Raw genomic sequence first — 18,660 nt, forward strand, 5'->3', positions numbered from 1 at the left:
TGTGGAGGTCTCCTCTTTAAAGATGTGCTATTGTATATTTTCACTGAAATGAGGTGCAGCTGTGCATTCAAGAACCACTTCCAATGCCTTTGAGAACGTGAAGCTTAGGGCTGGAGAGAGGGCTTGGCAATCACAAGCACTTGTGTCTCTTACAGAGGACCTAGGTTCAGTTCCCAACTCCCTGGGTGGGTGGGTCATAACTTTAGTGGATCTGACACTTTCTTCTGGCTTCAGTGGGCACCTGTATAGAGGTGGCATACACTAACACAGATACACACATACACAAAAAATAATTATTTGTAAAAACAACAACAACAAAGCTTAGTTTCTATTGTGTGATTTTCTCTCCATCTATTCATACTCATCTTTCTAAAGGTTACATACGGAGTTTTGATCAATTTTTGTCAATGCTTGCTGTGTCTTTGACTGCCCTAAAATCTACTTTTATTAATTACAGTAGTTTTTGTTGTATTTGTTTTGTGGTTCTTTTAAATTTTCTTCAATCAAAACAACCATTCCCCGGGCGGTGGTAGCGCAAGCCTGCAGAGGCAGGCGGATCTCTGTGAGTTCGAGGCCAGCCTGGTCTACAGAACTAGTGCAGGACAGGCTCCAAAGCTACAGAGGAACCCTGTCTTGAAAAACCAAAAAAAAACAAACAAACAAAAAAAAACCAACCATTCAAGAAACACACCATCACACCATTATTCCAACTGTTTAGCTGAGGATTCGGAAGGTCAGCAAATGGGTTGCCAGACTACAAAAGTAAACACAGGGTAAGGTCTATCTCACACAGCTTAGGCTAGCCTCTACTTTGCTAGATAGCCTAGAATGGTCTTGAACTTTGAATCCTCCTGTCTCTACCTTCTCTAAGTGTTGGGATTACTAGTGTGGATCATTCTCCACCAGTAGGGGATGCTTAGGCTTGAAACCAAGGATTCACACACGCTAGGCAAACACTCTACCAAGTGAGCCACATCCCCAGCATGGGAATCATTTTCACATAAACAAAACCAGCAAGTACTGGTCACCTTTACTACAAAATATACAGCAGGAAATTCCTCACCATGGCAGGAAATGACATTAGTTCTAAAGTGGTATTTTAGAAGTTGAATTGATGGGATATGCTAAGAATATTGAAATTGGGAGACGTAGGAAGGTATTGAGGAAAACTTTCATTTGGGACTTAGCCAAATATGTAAATGGTTGTTGTCATTTACTGGCCAGAAATGGTAGGAGAAAGCTTGGGCTAAAACAAAAAGAGTTATTATGGACCTACTTAAGTTTGAGTTGCTTATTAATCTCCCAAGAGTTGATATTTAGTAAAGCAAATGGATCTGTAAAAGTTTATGGGACAATGGGTACTATGTAGGTGAGAGATAAAAAGTTGAGTCACTGGGGCAGCCTTGGGATGGATATCCCAGAGGACTTCCAGTGAGGATCCAATAATGATGGTGGACCAGAAACCAGAAGCCTTGAACTAGACCAGTGACTAACTGCAATGAACATTTGCAAGTAAAGCTGACTGGACAAAAGTGTGTGCTGTGTGACATACTGAGGCCCCCAACGCCACCAGGACGAGTGAAGAGGTGTTGGAGAGGCGGGAAGGATGGAGGAGTGAATAGGTCTTGTTTGTTTGGTTTGGTTTGTCTGTTTGTTTGCTTGTTTTGTTTTGTTTTTTAAAATTTTCTTTTGGGGGAGGCGCTGCAGGGTTGAGGGAGGATATGGGAGACTGGGAGGTGAGTAGAATTAGGGTGCGTGATGTGAAATTCCCAAAGAATCAATAAATTATGTTAAATATAAAAAAAGTTGAGTCACATATATATGCATGGCAAATGAGTTCAGTGACTGAATGAGATTAACCAAAGCGTATCTGAAGAGAAAAATGTGAGGTCGTTTTTCCGTTTATTTTTATTTTTATTGAGACAAAGTCTAATGTATTTCAGGTAGGCATCAAGCTTGATATTTAGCTGAATATATACTAAAGAGAAGTGTGTGTGTTGCACATGTGAAGGTCAGAAACTTGTGGGAGTCAGTTCTTGCCTTCTACCATGTAGGTCCCAGGGATCGAACTTAGGTCTCCAGGTTTGGTAGGAAATTCCTTTACATGATGATTTGTGTTCGTGTGTAAGTGCGAAGTATCCGTCTAAGTACTGAGCTATCAGATAAACAAGACAGGTCATATAAAGCCGTAAGTGGTCACGGAGTTAGATACCTGTAAATGCTATGAAGAAAATTTCAGCAAGGGAGGCTGAGAGTTGTGAGTCCGAGGGGTGGGGGGGTGGGGGGTGGGGGGGGTGGGGAGGCAGGCATTATCAGACTATGCTCATGGAAGATCTCCCTGAGAGGTGGCTTTGGGAGGGGGGGTGTTACTCGTTCTGCTTTTGAGATTGATTGATTTATTATGGTTGTGTGTGTGTGTGTGTGTGTGTGTGTGTGTGTGTGTGTGTGTGTGTGTGTGTGTGTGTATGAGTATGTGGGCGCATGAGTACGTCAGCAAGCGTGTGGAGGTCAGAGGATAACTTTTGGGCATCAATTCTCTCTTTCCGTGGTGGGATCCAGGGATCAAACTCAGATTCTCGGGTTTGCATGGCGAATGTTGAGCCCTATCACAAGCCCCCGAGAGATGACAGATCATCTCTCACTGCACAGGAAAGGCAGCAGCTGCCCTTTTGGTGGGTTGTGCGGCGAGTTCCAGGCTGCGTGTGCAGCTGGTACAGAGGCCCTGAAGCGTGTACGTGTTAAGTGCTCAACCTCAGGAAGGGGGCTGGGCAAAGGCGTCAGAACTGATGTAAGAAGGTGTACAGAGGCCAAATCTTCAAGGGCCCAATGGGAGCAGTAAGGAGTTTGCCTCTATTCCAAATGTAGAATTATAGCATGCCATATCACTCAGGGAGTAACGGGATCTAACTTGCTTCCTGGTTTGTTGTTTGTTTGTTGTTTGTTTGGTATTTGTTTATTTGTTTGTTTGGTTGGTTTTTGTGGTTGTGTGTAAAGGTAAGAGGACAACTTGCAGAAATTGGTTGTTTCTTCCACCATGTGGGTTCCGGGGATCTGGGGGGCGGGGAACCTCTGTAGTCAGGCTCGTTGTAAGTACTTCTAGCTGCTAAATCCACTCACTGGGCTGATTAGTAAAACTTGATACTATGTAAGATCTGTTTGTGTACGTGTGACTTGATAACATGATCCTCTGTATACACATACACACACACACACACACACACACACACACACACACACACACACACACACACGGAGGAGGGGGAGGAGGGCAGAACAAGACACAAGGCAGTGGTCAAGACTTCCCTCTGGTGGCCAACACGTTGGGAAGCTTGCCCTCACTGGAGTACACGCCTCCAGGCTCTAGAGCTTTCTCAGCCTCGTGCACTGGCTAGTTTTTATGTAACTTGACCCAGCTAGAGTCACATTGGAAGTGGGAACCTCAGTTGAGAAAATGCCTGGGGGCAGGGTGGTGAATTTTCTTGATTGATAATTGACATGAGAGGATCCAACTCCCCCTGGGTGGTGTCATCTTTGAGCTTGGTGGTCCCGCGTGCTACAAGAAAGCAGGCTGAACAAGCCCTGAGGAGTAAACCAAGAAGCAGGACTTCTCATGGACTCTGCATCAGCTCCTGCCTCCAGGTCCCTGCCTTGACTTCCTGCCCTGACTTCCCTCAGTGATGGAGTGTGACCCGCTGATTGTAAGATGAAATAAACTCTTTCTTCTTTAAGTTGCTTTTGGTCATGGTATTTTATCACAGAAATAGAAATCCTAAGACACCCAATGAACTTCTCCAATACATTCCCCTAATACGCTCTATTCTTACATCATTTTGTATTTCTTTTATGACAATACAGCCATTTTTATTTCTTCTCTCTGTCCACGGAGACGCCCCGTTTTCCTTGCCCTCTGTCTGTCGTCTTCTTCCCAAGTAGAAGAGAAGACGGTTAGAACAAAGCTCCCAGGAATGTCATGTTCCAGTGCCAGCATGAGCCTGGAGTCCAATCCCCAGAACCTGCATGAAGCAGACAGGCATGATTGCCATGCACGTGTGATCCCAGTGCCTGGGAGGCTGAGACAAGTGGGTACCTGGGGCTTGCTGACCAGCCGGTCTAGCCTATTCAGTGAGTTCCAGGTTAGTGAGAGATTCTGTCGCAAAAAAAACAAGCTGGGTAGCATCTGAGGATGACACAGGAGGCTGGCCTCTGGTCTCCATATACACGTATATGTACACACATGTTCGTAAACATATATGATATATATCACATATACTTAAATCAACGTATATATATATTATATATAATATAACCAAATATTTATCAATATATAAAGATAGAATATGTTATGTGATATATACTTAATTAAGTACATATATAATTAAGACATGCATGAACACACAACAGGCTCCTTCATGATCTTTCTGCAAAATGACTAAACAAACCAACAAACAAATCCACTTTTCCTCACCGCTATGCTGCAGGGACAAAGAGGTCACACTGAACATGCCCGCGACGAAGCTCACATTGACAGTAGTGCTGCCTCAGCAGAAAAGCTTCTTAAACTGGAAAAACCCTTCAGTCCTGTCTCTGCTGAATGGCTTGAGGCTGCCCAAGCATTCCTAAAGTATTCACGGGGCTCTCTTAAAACTGAGGCTGGAGTCAAAACTACAATTGCCCTCTTTTCAAACCTGTCCTTACAGCATTTCACAAGGCATTAATGTTTCCTGAAATGATTTCTCTTCTCTACATAGACAAAATGCAATAAAAATTCTGTTAAGAATCTGGGTTCTCCTTTAGTGAGCCAAATGCTAGTGTGTGAAATTCACAGTCTTTAAAGTTCTCCTGGGCATGCGAACAGTTCTAGAAACATCCACCAAGAATCTTTTATATGTGAAACACAATAGAGGAAATAAAAGTAATCAAGGCACATTCCTTGTCTTCCAGAAAGCAGAACATACTGGAAATATACAATAACTAAAAGATAGGGCTCACACTGGGGCTCTGTGGTAGGATGCTTGCCCAGCATTTGCAAGTCCTGTAATCCTCAGTACAGAAAGAGAAAGGAAAAAATGAAGGAGGGGAGGAGGGGAGGGGAGGGGAGGGGAGGGGAGGGGAGGGGAGAGGAGGGGAGGGGAGAGGAGAGGAGGGGAGGGGAGGGGAGGGGAGGGGAGGAGAGGGGAGGGGAGGGGAGGGGAGGGGAGGGGAGGGGACGGGAGGGGAGGGGAGGGGAGAGGAGGGGAGGAGTTGGCAGACTAATCAGTCAATTTGACTTTTCTATTTTATGGAGTAAAACTTAAATTCTCTGGGGTTGGTGAGTGGGGCAAAACTTAACTCTCTGGGGCCAGCGGAAAAAAAGGGAAACACATACACACCACACACACACACACACACACACAACACACACACACACACAACACACACACACACAACACACACACACCTTTAGGGTCTTTCTATCATCTCTTTATTTCTTTTCTTACTTCTATCCAGATGTACCCCTTCTGTACCTCACTTGATATCTTCCTTCTAACTAACTTCTATTTTTTTTTTCCTTACAGCTTATATACCCCAGCAAAAATCTTTCAAGCAGTATAAAAGTTGCAATGTGGTTACATTCTATTTTTGAAGTGAATGGTTACAATGAATGCAAGTAAAAAGCAGTATGTTTTCCATATCCCTTACATGATTAAACATTTTAAGTGTTAAAGGTGAAAAACAAATTATCTCCAAGAACCCACATACATTCATGTCCAAGCAATTTCTTATAGATTAACAGAGTATAAACAAGCAAGGTATTTTTCTCAGCCAGTTCTTTTACTGACAGGCTGCATTTTGCAGTTACAAGGAAAGGATCAATCACTTTATTATTTATCTTCAATGGTAATCTTATAAAAAAAATCTTAAAAGAATCACAAATCTAAACTTTCATATATGAAAAACAGTCAGTCAGCTCTACTTTAACTCCTCAGGGTGCATACCCATTCATCAACAGTTTTTATGAGGAAGCTGAGGGCAGAAATGGGTACAAGGAATTAATCATCACCCTTGATCACCAACCCATCCTAGCAAGAAAGGCACGTCAGCTAATAATAACTGGGCTGCCTTGTTCTTGTTTCTTGACCTCAATGAGTCCCTCATTCAACTATGTGCCTTTCTAAGCTTTAAATTGTTCCCCAAGGTTTTCTACCTCAAAGCCATCAACAAAAACATCTTAACCTAACCTTACTAACAATTCTACATGTCTAAATTCTTTTTTTTTGTTTGTTTTTTTTTTTGTTTTGTTTTTCGAGACAGGGTTTCTCTGTGTAGCTTTGCGCCTTTCCTGGATCTCACTCTGTAGACCAGGCTAGCCTCGAACTCACAGAGATCCGCCTGGCTCTGCCTCCCGAGTGCTGGGATTAAAGGCGTGCGCCACCACTGCCCGGCGTCTAAATTCTTTCTAAGGGTGGTGGTTGAGTCATTAATCTGCTCCAGCAGCAATGCTTGGAAAAAGTCAATCACTATTATTGTAAGTACCAGTAACACTGCCCAGTGAGGGACTAAAGCCTCCCTGAGAGTCTTCATATAACCCAGAGATTGTGAGGGATGTGGTGACCAGGAAGGCAACAATCCAAGCTGTGCTCAATGACAGCATGAGGTCCGCAGGACACATAGTCCTCCGGGCCTTGCCTCTCCAAGGTCACTCAGGTGTGGCTTTGCCAACTGCCCATGAGTTCCAAAGCTGCCTGTTGGCCCCCTCGCATGACCCCCAACATTTTGTTTTTGTTTGTTTGTCTGCCTCCCCGCCCCAAGTCAGGGCTTCTCTGTATAGCCCTGGCTGTCCTGGAACTCACTCTGTAGACCAGACTGGCCTCTGCCTCCCAAGTGCTGGGATCAAAGGCGTGCGCCACCACTGCCCAGCTAGGAGTGGCTGTTTTTTTTTTTAAAAAAAAGAAAAAACAAAAACAACAACAACAACAAAAAAAAACGTTTACTGAATGAAGAGGTAGCTGAATGAATGGTGAGTGACTGAATTCAGATTTACCTGGCCTCACATTCTCTGGAGATTCTACACTTGAGAATCTTGGTTTTTTGTTCAGTAAACAATGGTTTTAAGCTGGGTGTGGTGCATCATATCGGCAATCCGAGCACTCATGAGGCTGAGGCAGAGGCATCACTCATGCTTATGAAGCTAGCATGGATGACATTATGAGTTCCAAGTCAACCTGTGTTGTAGAATGGGGACCCTGTCTGAAAAATGCAAAAAACAAAAACCGGTAGGGCTGGAGCACAGGTCATTCAGTATAATAATTGCCTTAGAAGTAGGAGGACTTCAGTCCAGCCCAGAAGCCACATAAAAAAAGTTGGGTATTATATAGTACACCTGTAATCCCAGTGCTGGAGAGGCAGAGCTGGGAGGATCCTGTGGCTGTCTGGTCAACCAGTCTCGCCCGGATTTACAGTACCAGGTACAAATGCCCTCTTTTGAACCAGGTTTCTGACCCAATCAGAAAGCAGTTGGTTATCCCCCCAAACCTTCATGCCACTGTTTTATCCACGGGCACATCTTACTAGCAAGTCAGAGCTGCAGCGTGCAGGGTCCGGTGCTGGCTAAGACCATTGGTGTCTTTTCTCTCCAGGTGGCTTGCACAGCACTTTCTGGCACTATGAAAACTAGCAGCCACCAAGGAGGAAGTTTTCAGGTCAATTCCAGCCCAATCTCTCTAGGTCCTGCGACCAACGTGTGGTGTATCTTCAGCTACAGGGGCTCGCCATCTAGCTATGGTTGGCCACAAACAGCAACTGTAATAGCTTGTGTTGTTTTGTGGGGAGTCTGAGGTCTTCCTGACCCATAATTCATAAGGGGCTCTCCCATGCCTAACACTGAGATTTTCATTTATTAACCCACATGTTCTGGCAGAAATGGTCTCCACCTAGGCCAGTCGAACCTGATGGGCTAGCTCCAGGCCAGTCCATGAGAGACCTTGTCTCAAGAAAAAAGTGGACAGCATTTCTGAGGAATAACACCTGAGGTTGTCCTCTGAGTTACACACACCCACACACCCTTGAACACGTGTGCACAAAACAACGAAACAACAAAAAAGTGGGCTTCGCTTTTAGGATGCAAGTGTGTTTTGAAAGTCACTTGGATATTTTTCTAGCCCTGATTTTTAAAAGAGTTTTAAGAGATTGAATAAACATCACACAATCCTTTCTAAACCACATTATCATTACTTGTGTCTTATCTCTGTCCTCAGATGGTGAACACAGCCGGAGGGGATTATTCTTCACTGAATCCCTTCACAGGATCAACTACACGGTAGACGCTTAACGAGTGAGCAAACACTCCCAGGCAGTTTTGACTTTTTAGAGAATCTCTCTTTGAAGATTCTTGTTCCCATGGTCCTCCTCTTCCAGTTGCAGCTTCTATTGGAGGCATTCTGGGACAGCATCATGGAGAGGTCCTCTTTTGTCCTGCACAGTGCCGTCAAGACAGACGAGAACAGCGGAGTCCCACACAAACGATGTTTTCTTTGTCATCATGACCTAATTAAACTGTTATGCCCCCATGGTCCCTTGAGGTCCCAGCTGAGGGTGATTTTTCCAAAGCTTCTAATCTCTTAAATTGCCTGTGTGTCAAAATAGCTCCCTGTGGCCATTATTGGTAACACCTTGAAATAACTGAATTATACTAGTGAGGAAATAAGTTTCTAAGGAGAAGCTGTTGCCTCAGGATGTAGATGGAAACAGCCCTTCATCCCAGAGAAACAGGATCTTTTCTGCTTTTTGAGGCAGCAGGGGAGAAAAAAAAAGTCTAATAAAAGTGTGTTTCCCATGGGTTTCTACATCATTAGCATCCTGGCTTCACACTTCACTGTAACAAATAATTTATTTTAAAATTTTCTCCAGGGAGAGGACAAGAAGCCAAAAATATCTTGGAAGAAACCTTGCCTTAGCAACCTCATTTGGCAGCTTCATGCGTTGTCTAAAATTTAACTTCAGGAAGCAAAGTCTCTGAGACTGTTTTATTTTCTGAACCATCTTCAATACTCATCAAGGAGGGAGAAGAGAAATGCCTCATACGTAAGTAGTGTTTCGTAGTTTTCATGGGACGTTCATTATAAAGACTACTACTACATTGCTCACCTATCTCAGGCTGGACATTGGGTTGTTTTTATGTGAACTCAATCTTGAATACAATCCTACATAGTAATTGGTATTATAGAGCCCTTTTTACTAATATGAACAGGGTTAGGGAAGCTAAAACATTTAAAAAATTAAATAGTAAATAGCTAAAATCAGATCAGTCTGACCCTAAGACCCACGGGCCTACTTCACTTTAAAGATCTTAAGTGTGAGCCGGGCGGTGGTGGCGCACGCCTTTAATCCCAGCACTCTGGAGCAGAGGCAGGCGGATCTCTGTGAGTTTGAGGCCAGCCTGGGCTACTGAGTGAGTTCCAGGAAAGGCGCAAAGCTACACAGAGAAACCCTGTCTCGAAAAACCAAAAAAAAAAAAAAAAAAAAAAAAAAAGATCTTAAATGTGAAAAAGAGAATCTTTCCAGAAGCAGAAGAGATGGCTTGTTGGTTAAGAACACTCACTGCTCTTGTAGAGGACCCAGGTTCAATTCCTGGCAACTCACAGCCTGGAGGATCTGACGTCTTCTTCTGGCTTCTGGGTTCTGTGGGTACCTGTGATGCAGGCAAAGTACCACTTAAGAAGAAAAGAAAAGAAATCTTTTTCCATGTATAAATTTCCCTAGGTCTCTATCCATTGTTTACTTTCCCCTTTTTAAGCTTTTTTGTGGAGCTTATTGATTTGCCTAAACTGGCTGGCCAGAAAGTGCTAGAATTACAGGTGCACACTACCACATCCAATGATTCTAGGAGTGAACCCAGAACTTCATGCATGCTGGGCATTCTACCAGCCCAGCTACATCCCCTTATTCCTTTTTTTGTTTTTCACTGTGAAAACTTACTGTCACTTTGTTTCCATCGTCAAAACTTATGATCTTGGTCTTTCTTTCTTGTTTTTATATCCAGCCAAAAGAGACACATTGGCTACTTTGCCAGGCTTCAAATGAACTCAAGGGGTTGGAGATGCAGCCCAGTTAGTCCAACGTTTGTCAAGCATGCTCGAGTCTCTGGGTTTGATCTGTAGCACCACATACACCAAGCTCATCTACAATATTTCATTATCTATGACAGAATTCTTCACAGATTATTATTGATTGATTGATTGATTGATTGATTGACTGATTGATTGATTGTGTGTGTGTTCTAATGCACTGCCCACCACACATATGAAGGTCATTTTTAAAACTACATGTATTTATTTATTTATTTATTTATTTATTTATTTATTTATTTATTTATGTGGGGGTGGGGGAGGGCTGGCAGAATTGTGGAGGTCAGAGGATAATTTGCAGGAGTTGGTTTTTTTTTTTTTTTTTGGTTTTTCGAGACAGGGTTTCTCTGTGTAGCTTTGCGCCTTTTCCTGGAACTCACTTGGTAGCCCAGGCTGGCCTCGAACTCACAGAGATCCGCCTGGCTCTGCCTCCCGAGTGCTGGGATTAAAGGCGTGCACCACCACCGCCCGGCAGGAGTTGGTTTTTTTCCTTCCACCATTCGGGTCCCTGAGATGGACTTTAGGTTTTCAGGCTTGGCAGCAGGTGCCATTACTTGCTGAGCTATCTGGCTGGCTTGAGATAGAATTTTTTTTTTCTTTTTAAGATTTGTTATTTAAAGGCTGGGTGTGATGGCATCTGCCTTTAATCCCAGTACTCTGGTGGAGGCAGAGGCAGGTGGATTTCTTTGAGTTCGAGACTAGCCTAGTTTACACAGTGAGTTCCTGGAGAGCTAAAACTACATACTAGAAAGACCTTGTCTTTGAAAAAAATATTTCTTATTTAATTCTTATGTGTCTGAGTGTTTTGGCTGCTTGAATATATGTGGCCAGAAGAGGATACTGGATCCTCTAAAACTAGAGGTATGGAGGGCAGTCGTGTGGATGCTGGGAACTGAATCCAGGTCCTGTACAAGAGCGCTCAATGCTCTTAACTGCTGAGCCGTCACTCCAGTCCCCAACAGAACTCTCAACTGCTAGTTGGCACTCCTGTTCTTCAGTGGTTTAAAAAGTGAAGCATTCGTCAAACAGCATGCTGCTATCTTCAGAAAATATGTAACTTGTATGATTTTTTAAAATTTAACTATAATTGTATAGTTCACCCCCTCAGGGGGCTTTAGGATAAAGAGATGGTGGGTTTATAGGACTTTGGTCAGTGTTTACAAGTCAGTAAAGTTTGAACAAAGTCTGAGGTTATAGCTCAGATATAGTTCAGGTAGAGCATTTACCTAGCATGCACAGAGTCCTGGGTTCCAGCTTCACTGCATAATCCAAGCCTGGTGCTACATGCCTATAGTCAGGATACTCAGAAGGTGGATCAGAAATCCAGGTCATCCTTCTCACCACAATGAATTTGAGGCTGGCTTGGGAACCCTGTCTCAACAACAACAAAACAAAAAGCCTTTCAATGAAAACAAACACAGAGTGCTTTAGATTTTTAAATACAATTTGACCACACACATCTAGGGTCTTTACTATATAGGACTGTATATGTCCTTGGATATCTATGAATGTGGCTCAACACATTTGTAGATGACAATATCAAAAGGTTCAACAGCTCTGCTTGAGTCCACAGAATACTTTTATTTTTAAAATTCTTTTAAAAATATTTCTGAAGGGGCTGGAGAGATGGCTCAGCAGTTAAGAACACTGGCTGCTCTTCCAGAGGACCCTGGTTCAATTCCCAGCACCTACGTGGCAGCTCACAGTTGTCTGTAACTCCAGTTCCAGGGAATATGACACCTTCATACCAATGCACATAAAATAAATTTTAAAAAATTCTTAAATTTAATTTAATGTGTGTGTTTGTCGGAATGTAAGTCTACACCCACGTGCATGCCTGGTGTCAGTGGAGGCCAGAAGCCGGCATATGATCCCTTTGGACTGGAGTTAAAAACAGTTGGGAGCTGTCCTGTGGGTGCTGGAAATCGAACCTAGGTCCCCTGGAAGAGCAGCGGGTAGTCTTAACCGCAGAACCATCTCTCCAGCCACTACAGGATTTTAAAAAATATTATTAAACAACCTAGAGGGAGAGTTGAAGTCACTCTAAGATCTTCCTGCCTGGAGAAAAGGCACCACGCCCTCCGGGGGCGGGCCTGCACCGAGGCCACACCCACTCTGCAACGGAGCCACGCCCCCTGCCACTCAGTGCCCGCCTCCTAGCCCCCTCCTTCCCGGCAGCCTTCGCGCGCGGCCTGGCACTCCGCTCCGCAAGATGGCGGCGGACAGTGAGGTGAGCTCCGCGCCCTGGTTGCGTCTGTCACAGGGTTCTGCCGCCCACGGCAATTGCTCCGCGGCTTTAATGTCTGTGCTCTTCTCTCTCTCCCCGCAGCCCGAGTCCGAGGTGTTTGAGATCACGGACTTCACCACGGCTTCGGAGTGGGAAAGGTGAGTGGCGCCGTGGGTCCTCACCCAGGTGACGCGGGCTCTGAGGGAGACGCCCACGTCCCCGTGTCTCTCCCTGGCCAGCTATGGCTTCTTCCGCAACACTCATCGGGGCAGGTCAGACGAACCTTCGGACTTCGCCTTTGAAAAAAATAATAATAATAAATAACCCAAAAAGTCGTGTTGACTTCCCGACCACTCCCCTGACACCGAACACCATCTCCGAAGTCGTCCGGGTGTTTTCTGCCGTTCTGTCCGTCTGCCTCAGTTGTCGTCCTAAGCAGGCAGCTCGGTAGCTGCCGTGTTTCCTTCCCGTGTGTACTGGCTTTCCTTGAGCGCACCGATGGCTGTCCATCTGCCTTCCTCCCACTGTCCCCACCCTGTCTTCCAGAATGATCTATTTACACATTTAAAATTTTATTATTTCCTTATTCCTTTCCTTTGTGCCCTCCTTCCTCCTCCTCCTCTTTATTTTTGCAAACAGTCGGTCTTTGGGATGTTCTGATTCACGTCATTACATTTTAAACTTGGTTGTGTGCCCGGGCTGCCTGAGTTCGTCAAACTCAGATGAACAGCTGTCCCGGTGACATGGTGTTATCACTGAAGTTAGTTGAAAGCTAAGTTTGTGGACTTGATAGCTTAGACTGTGATTTTCTATTGATTGTCACAGAAACCCTTTAGTTATGGGTATGGAGGTCGTTTTATTATTGCAATGTTTGTAGGCTTGCCAAGTTAGTGGCTCTCATAATATCAAATGGTGGCAGAGGAATATATTAACGATCCTTGATGAAATAGTACTTTGACCTGTATGTCCATCCCCACACTTCAGAGAGTCAGTAAGACTAACACACTAGCAAGACGTTATGGGCAAGTATTCTGTGCCCCGAGCTATCCTAAAGATGGGGAAAGCTATACCTTTTAAAAAGCCCAGCAAGCCTTTAATCCCAGTAGTCGGGAGGCAGAGTCAGGCGGATCTCTGTGAGTTCAAGGCCAGCCTGGTCTACAGAGTAAGATCCAGGACAGGCACCAAAACTACACAAAGATACCCTGTCTCATAAAACCAAAAAAAAAAAAAAAGCCCAACAAATAGTTAAAATGTAAGTTAGTTGATACTAACTGCAGAGAACCAGTTAAAAAGGGTAATATGGACTACAAAATTGTTGAAGACATTTTTGTAGGGAAAAGACAAGAGATAGCCTGCTTTGAAAACCAGAGGGAAATGGAAGCTGGGTGAGGTGGCACTTGCCTATAATCTTGGCTCCTGGGAAGGCTGAGTTGGAAGATCTCTTGATCTAAGGAAATTAAGACTGGCCTGAGCAATCTATCAAGAAAGAAAATGGCAAATGGTTAAGGGTTTCGTTTAGACAGAGAAGGGACTGACATTGCTAGACATGTAAGTGAGGAGCTATTACTGGGAAATAAATAAAAATAAGAAAGAGACCCCCTTCCAGAGCCAAGTGGAGGAATCTAGAGTTGCTGTATTGGACTAAAAAGTCTCAAACTTGACTATGCATCAGAATTTGCTGGTCTCAACTCTCAGCATTTCCCATTAATGTAGGTTTTAGGTCAGATCCACATATTTGCTTTTCTAACATGGTCCCAGATAATACAGTTGCTGCTGGTCAGAAGACTGGGTTTAGAAAGAATTGCTGCTTAAGAAAGTGGTAAGATTTTGGCCAGATGGTACAAGGATTGTTTAGTAAGTTGTTACATTGTGGTAAAATGAAGTAAGCAACTTACCTTGATTCATAAAGTGGAACTGTAATTAGTTGAATAGAATGAACTAGATTTAGGAAGATGAGCTTGATGGAAGTCTGAGGGGGAAGGCTGAGACTTAAGGAATGAAGAGAAGCATCAAAGTAACCAGGGTGCAGTTTGGGGCGTGTTGACTCTAAGGTAGATATTTTGAAGGTAGTTAGAAAATATAATTGATCTTGGAGGATGAGTGATAAGGAAACAGTTTTTGGAATGAAAAATGATAGTTTTTCCCATAGTTAAATAACTTAAAATTTCCTGAGGGGAGCTAGAGAAATGGGTCAGTGGTTAAGAGCACTGACTGCTCTTCCAGAGGTCCCAGGTTCAAGTCTGAGCAACCACATGGCAGTTCCCAACCATTTGTAACTTGTTTCAGAGGATTTGTTACACTCCATGGTCACTAGGTACACATGTAGTGCACAAACGTACATGCAGGCAAAACACCCACATGCATATAAATAAATTAATTTAATGGGGTTGAAGAGATAGATGGCTCAGCAGTTAAGAGCAGGCTGCTCTTCCAGAGACCCAGGTTCAAGTCCCAGCACCCATACTCCAGTTCCAGGTGATCCAATACCCTCACATAGACTTATATGCAGGCAAAACACCAATGCGTTAAAAAAAAAAAAAAAAAAAAAAAAAAGCCTTTTCCCCTGCTGCCTCTGAGCTGGGTAGAGGTGGAGTCTCGGTTGCACTCAAGATTAGGACTTGCCTATAATCCACCACCATGGCGGAGGAAGGCATTGCTGCTTGAGGTGTAATGGATGCCTTACAAGAGGTGTTAAAGACCACCCTTGTCCGTCATGGCCCAGCACGGCATGGTATTCATGAAGTGCCAAGCCCATCTCTGTGTGCTTGTGTGCAATTGTGATGAGTCTGTGGATGTCAAGTAAGTGAAGGCACTTTGTGCTGAGCATCACATCAACCTAATTAAGATTGATGACAGGAAACTAGGGGGGTGGGTGACCTCCTTGAACTTGATCAAGAGGGAAAGTTTCTTAAAGTAACGGTTGGTTGCAGATGTGTAATGGTTAGGGACTATGGCAAAGAATATCAGGCCAAAGATGTCATCAAAGAGTACTTCAAATGCAAGAAATGAATAAAAAATTTTTGGCTCCAAAGGAATTTCCTGAGGGGAGTATTAAATTCTTTGGTTGCTCATGTGGAAATAATTGTTAGCACAGTTATGAGGACTGTCGCAAAGTAGGAAGTTAAGCTTCTCTTGTAAGTTTCTCTTTGTAGAATAAAACCAGTATTTTATAATTCATGAGGCAAATGTAGAGACTTTGAAGGTTTTTTTGTTTTGGTTTGGTTTTTTGAGATAGGGTTTCTCTATAGAGGCCTGGCTGTCCTGGAACTTGCTCTGTAGATCAGGCTGGTCTCTAACTCAGAGATCCATTTGCCTCTACCTCCTGAGTGCTGGGATTAAAGGGGTTTGCCACTGCTGCCTGGCAACTGAGGTTTCTTAGGCCTTGATTTTAATATTTGGATGAAAAGTTCTTTTCAGTATTGAATGCAGATGAGGACAGGACTGAGGAGAAAGCTTATTGTAGACGTGAGGGAGAGAACAGCGAGGGGCATCTGGAAGAGTCCAGACTGAACTAGCCCTGAAAGGAGGAGGCGATGGAGAGGAAGAGAAGAGGGAATAAAAAGACCACATGGGAACCAGGAGACCAAGAGAATGTGCAGCCAAAATAGTCGTTAACACAGGGAAAGAGACTAGGGGATGTAGATGTAACCAACCGTCTTATTAAATAAGAAACACAGAACCAATGCAAAGAAGGAAGCTAAGAGGTCAGAGCTAAGAGCTAAAACCTTACCCTTCCTCCTGCAGTGGTCCTACCTCTCTGAAAGAGAGCTACTCCCTGTGTTAAAGTCTTTATATAGACTTTCGGTTCTGCCTTCTCATTGGTTGTAAACCCAACCACATGACCGCCTACTCACTGCCTGTCTGTATAGACCTCCAGGTCTTCTATGATTGGTATTGAGATTAAAGGCATGTGTCTCCAATGCTGGCTGTATCCCTGAACACAGATCTACCTAGCTCTGGCTACCAAGTGCTGGGATTACAAGCGTACGCCACCACTGCCCGACTTTCCTATGGCTTGCTAATAGCTCTGACCCCCAGGCAACTTTATTTATTAACATACAAATAACATTTTAGTACAAAATAAAATATCACCATAAGGGGAAGTGAAGAGAAGCTCAGGGCAGGGAGAGGTGTAGGGGAGGGGGGGCATGCCAGCCCAGATGACTCTGTGACAGATACTTGTGAGTTGGGACTGAAGAAGCCTAGTGGTTAGTATAGACCTCGCTATGCTAATAAGTACCACAAGCAGAGCTTAATGGAAGAGCCATAAGTCCCTTTTGCCAGAGATAAGGAGATGACTCCCTTTAGCAAGTAGGAACTGTCTTCTTAAGTCCCTGAGGCAGTGCTGCTGGCTTTTGTCTGATTGCCAGAATGGCAAAAGGAATTTATTGAGACCTAACGAGTATGTTATAAAATGGGGGGAAAAAAAGGAGAAGAACATGACTGCTAGATATGATGGAGGAGAAAGCTTATTATAGATATGTGGGAGAGCATAGCCAGAGGCAAGGACATCTGGGAGAGCCCGGAGTGGTCATGATCAGACTGAACTGGGCCATGTGAGGAGAGGGGGAGGGAAAGGGAGAGGGGAGAGGAAAACCAGATGCAGCAGCCAGGAGGCCCAAAAGAAAGCTGTCAAAAAGACCAGGTGACCAAAATGGTTGGTTGTATAGGGAAGGGCATCCCAGCCCCAGGGCCGGAGAAGTTCAGGGTAGGGATGGGGTGTGCCAGCTGGGAGGGCCCTGTAACAGGTAGGGACGGAGGGGTGCTTGGAGAACCTGTCAGCCAGTGCCTGCTTTGATATGTTAGATAGGCACCTCAGCCTTTGTCCAGATTTGAAACCTAGCAGTTATGTACCATACAGATAATTTATTGAGAAGACTAAATAGAAACCTAAAATTACTATTTTTTCAGTTGAAAAAATAATCCATGTGTAAGACACCGTGTAAGACCTTAGGGATTTAGTAGCTAGTAAAGACAAACAAGGCTTAGCATGCTCATCCCTACTACTGCAGTAAACACGCAAAAAATGAAAAAGATAAGGTTCCTGTTCTGATTGAAAGTATAGTCTAGCAGAAGAGACAGACATGAGTCAGATAATATGACCGAGTCTGTAATTACATGTTGACCTAAAAACTATGAAGGGAAATGGAAAGAAACCTCTTTCTTAAAAGCATGTACAAAAGAACCTAATATACTAATATAGGAGAAGGAGTTAAGTGACTCATCAGCTGAGATACGGAGAATTGTTAAAGAAAAATGTTACTAAATTTTTCTAGTCAAATCTCAATATTTGTAGGGTATAATTGTCTTCTAGCAAGTACTGCTAGAGTTCATAAATAAAGTAGTTGAAGATGGTTCTTTTACTCTGAAAATTATATTTTAAATTATTTTTATTATAGCAGTAATACCTTGTAGTAAAATAAAAAATACTTTTGAACCTTCCACTGAAGATAGCTATTAAATTTTTGACATATTTCTTTTAATTGTATGTGTAAACTTTTTAGGTCAAACTATACGAATGATTGTTTCTTCAACTTTCTTTTTTCATTTAACATATGGACATCGTTTATTTCCTTAGATGTTCTTCAGAACAATTTTTAGTAGGTACATAGTAGTCTAGTGAGTGGATGTGTCATAAATTATGACTGTTTGCTGCAATTGCATATGAAAGTAGGTTCCAGTTTTTACTTTTATAAAAAGTGCAGTATAGTTTAGTGCTTTTCTGTGCGGTTAGGGGTTGCTTGGGATGGGACTCAGGCTTTTGGTAAGTACTGTACCAGTGGGCTGTATACCTAGACCACTCTAGTGTATGTTTAATGTACATTTTTGCTCTCCATTGGATATAGTTTTTTTTTTTTTTTTTTTTTGGTTTTCAGAGACAGGGTTTCTCTGTGTAGTTTTGGTGCCTGTCCTGGATCTTGCTCTGTAGACCAGGCTGGACTCGAACTCACAGAGATCTGCCTGGCTCTGCCTCCCAAGTACTGGGATTAAAGGCATGCGCCACCGCCGCCGCCTGGCTAGTTTACATTTTTATTTGTTTTGTAAACATAAACTTATTTTTAGTTCATTTTCAAATTTAGTAATTGTCGTTTGTTTAAACTCCCCCAAAGTGAATTCATATATGAATAATTATTATTTTAATTTTAAGGAGTTAATGAGAATTTTCAGTCAAATCACAAGCTGATTATTATTATTATTATTATTATTATTATTATTATTATTATTACCTGATGTCATTACTGTCTTAAATGCATTAACTCATAATGCTATGCAAGGAAAAAATCTGATGCCTTTGCACACAGTTATCGTTAATTACTCCAGAAGCACTTT

General features: G+C 43.2%; 1 protein-coding gene across 2 annotated transcripts in view; it reads left to right on the forward strand.

The window, feature by feature from the left end:
* The first annotated feature begins 12,262 nt into the window (after window positions 1-12,262).
* Rab3gap1 (RAB3 GTPase activating protein catalytic subunit 1) overlaps window positions 12,263-18,660 on the forward strand; it is a 63,516-nt gene continuing 57,118 nt past the window's right edge. For both annotated transcript variants that reach the window (XM_052736808.1, XM_052736809.1), the window contains exons 1-2: window positions 12,263-12,333; window positions 12,433-12,488. In XM_052736808.1, coding sequence (XP_052592768.1) covers window positions 12,316-12,333; window positions 12,433-12,488 — 74 coding nt within the window. In that variant the 5' untranslated portion in view covers window positions 12,263-12,315. The remainder of the gene's footprint in view (window positions 12,334-12,432; window positions 12,489-18,660) is intronic.

The sequence above is a fragment of the Peromyscus californicus genome, unplaced genomic scaffold (genome assembly GCF_007827085.1).
Source record: "Peromyscus californicus insignis strain IS unplaced genomic scaffold, ASM782708v3 Scaffold_14__1_contigs__length_90479793_seg_2, whole genome shotgun sequence".
NCBI lineage: Eukaryota > Metazoa > Chordata > Mammalia > Rodentia > Cricetidae > Peromyscus > Peromyscus californicus.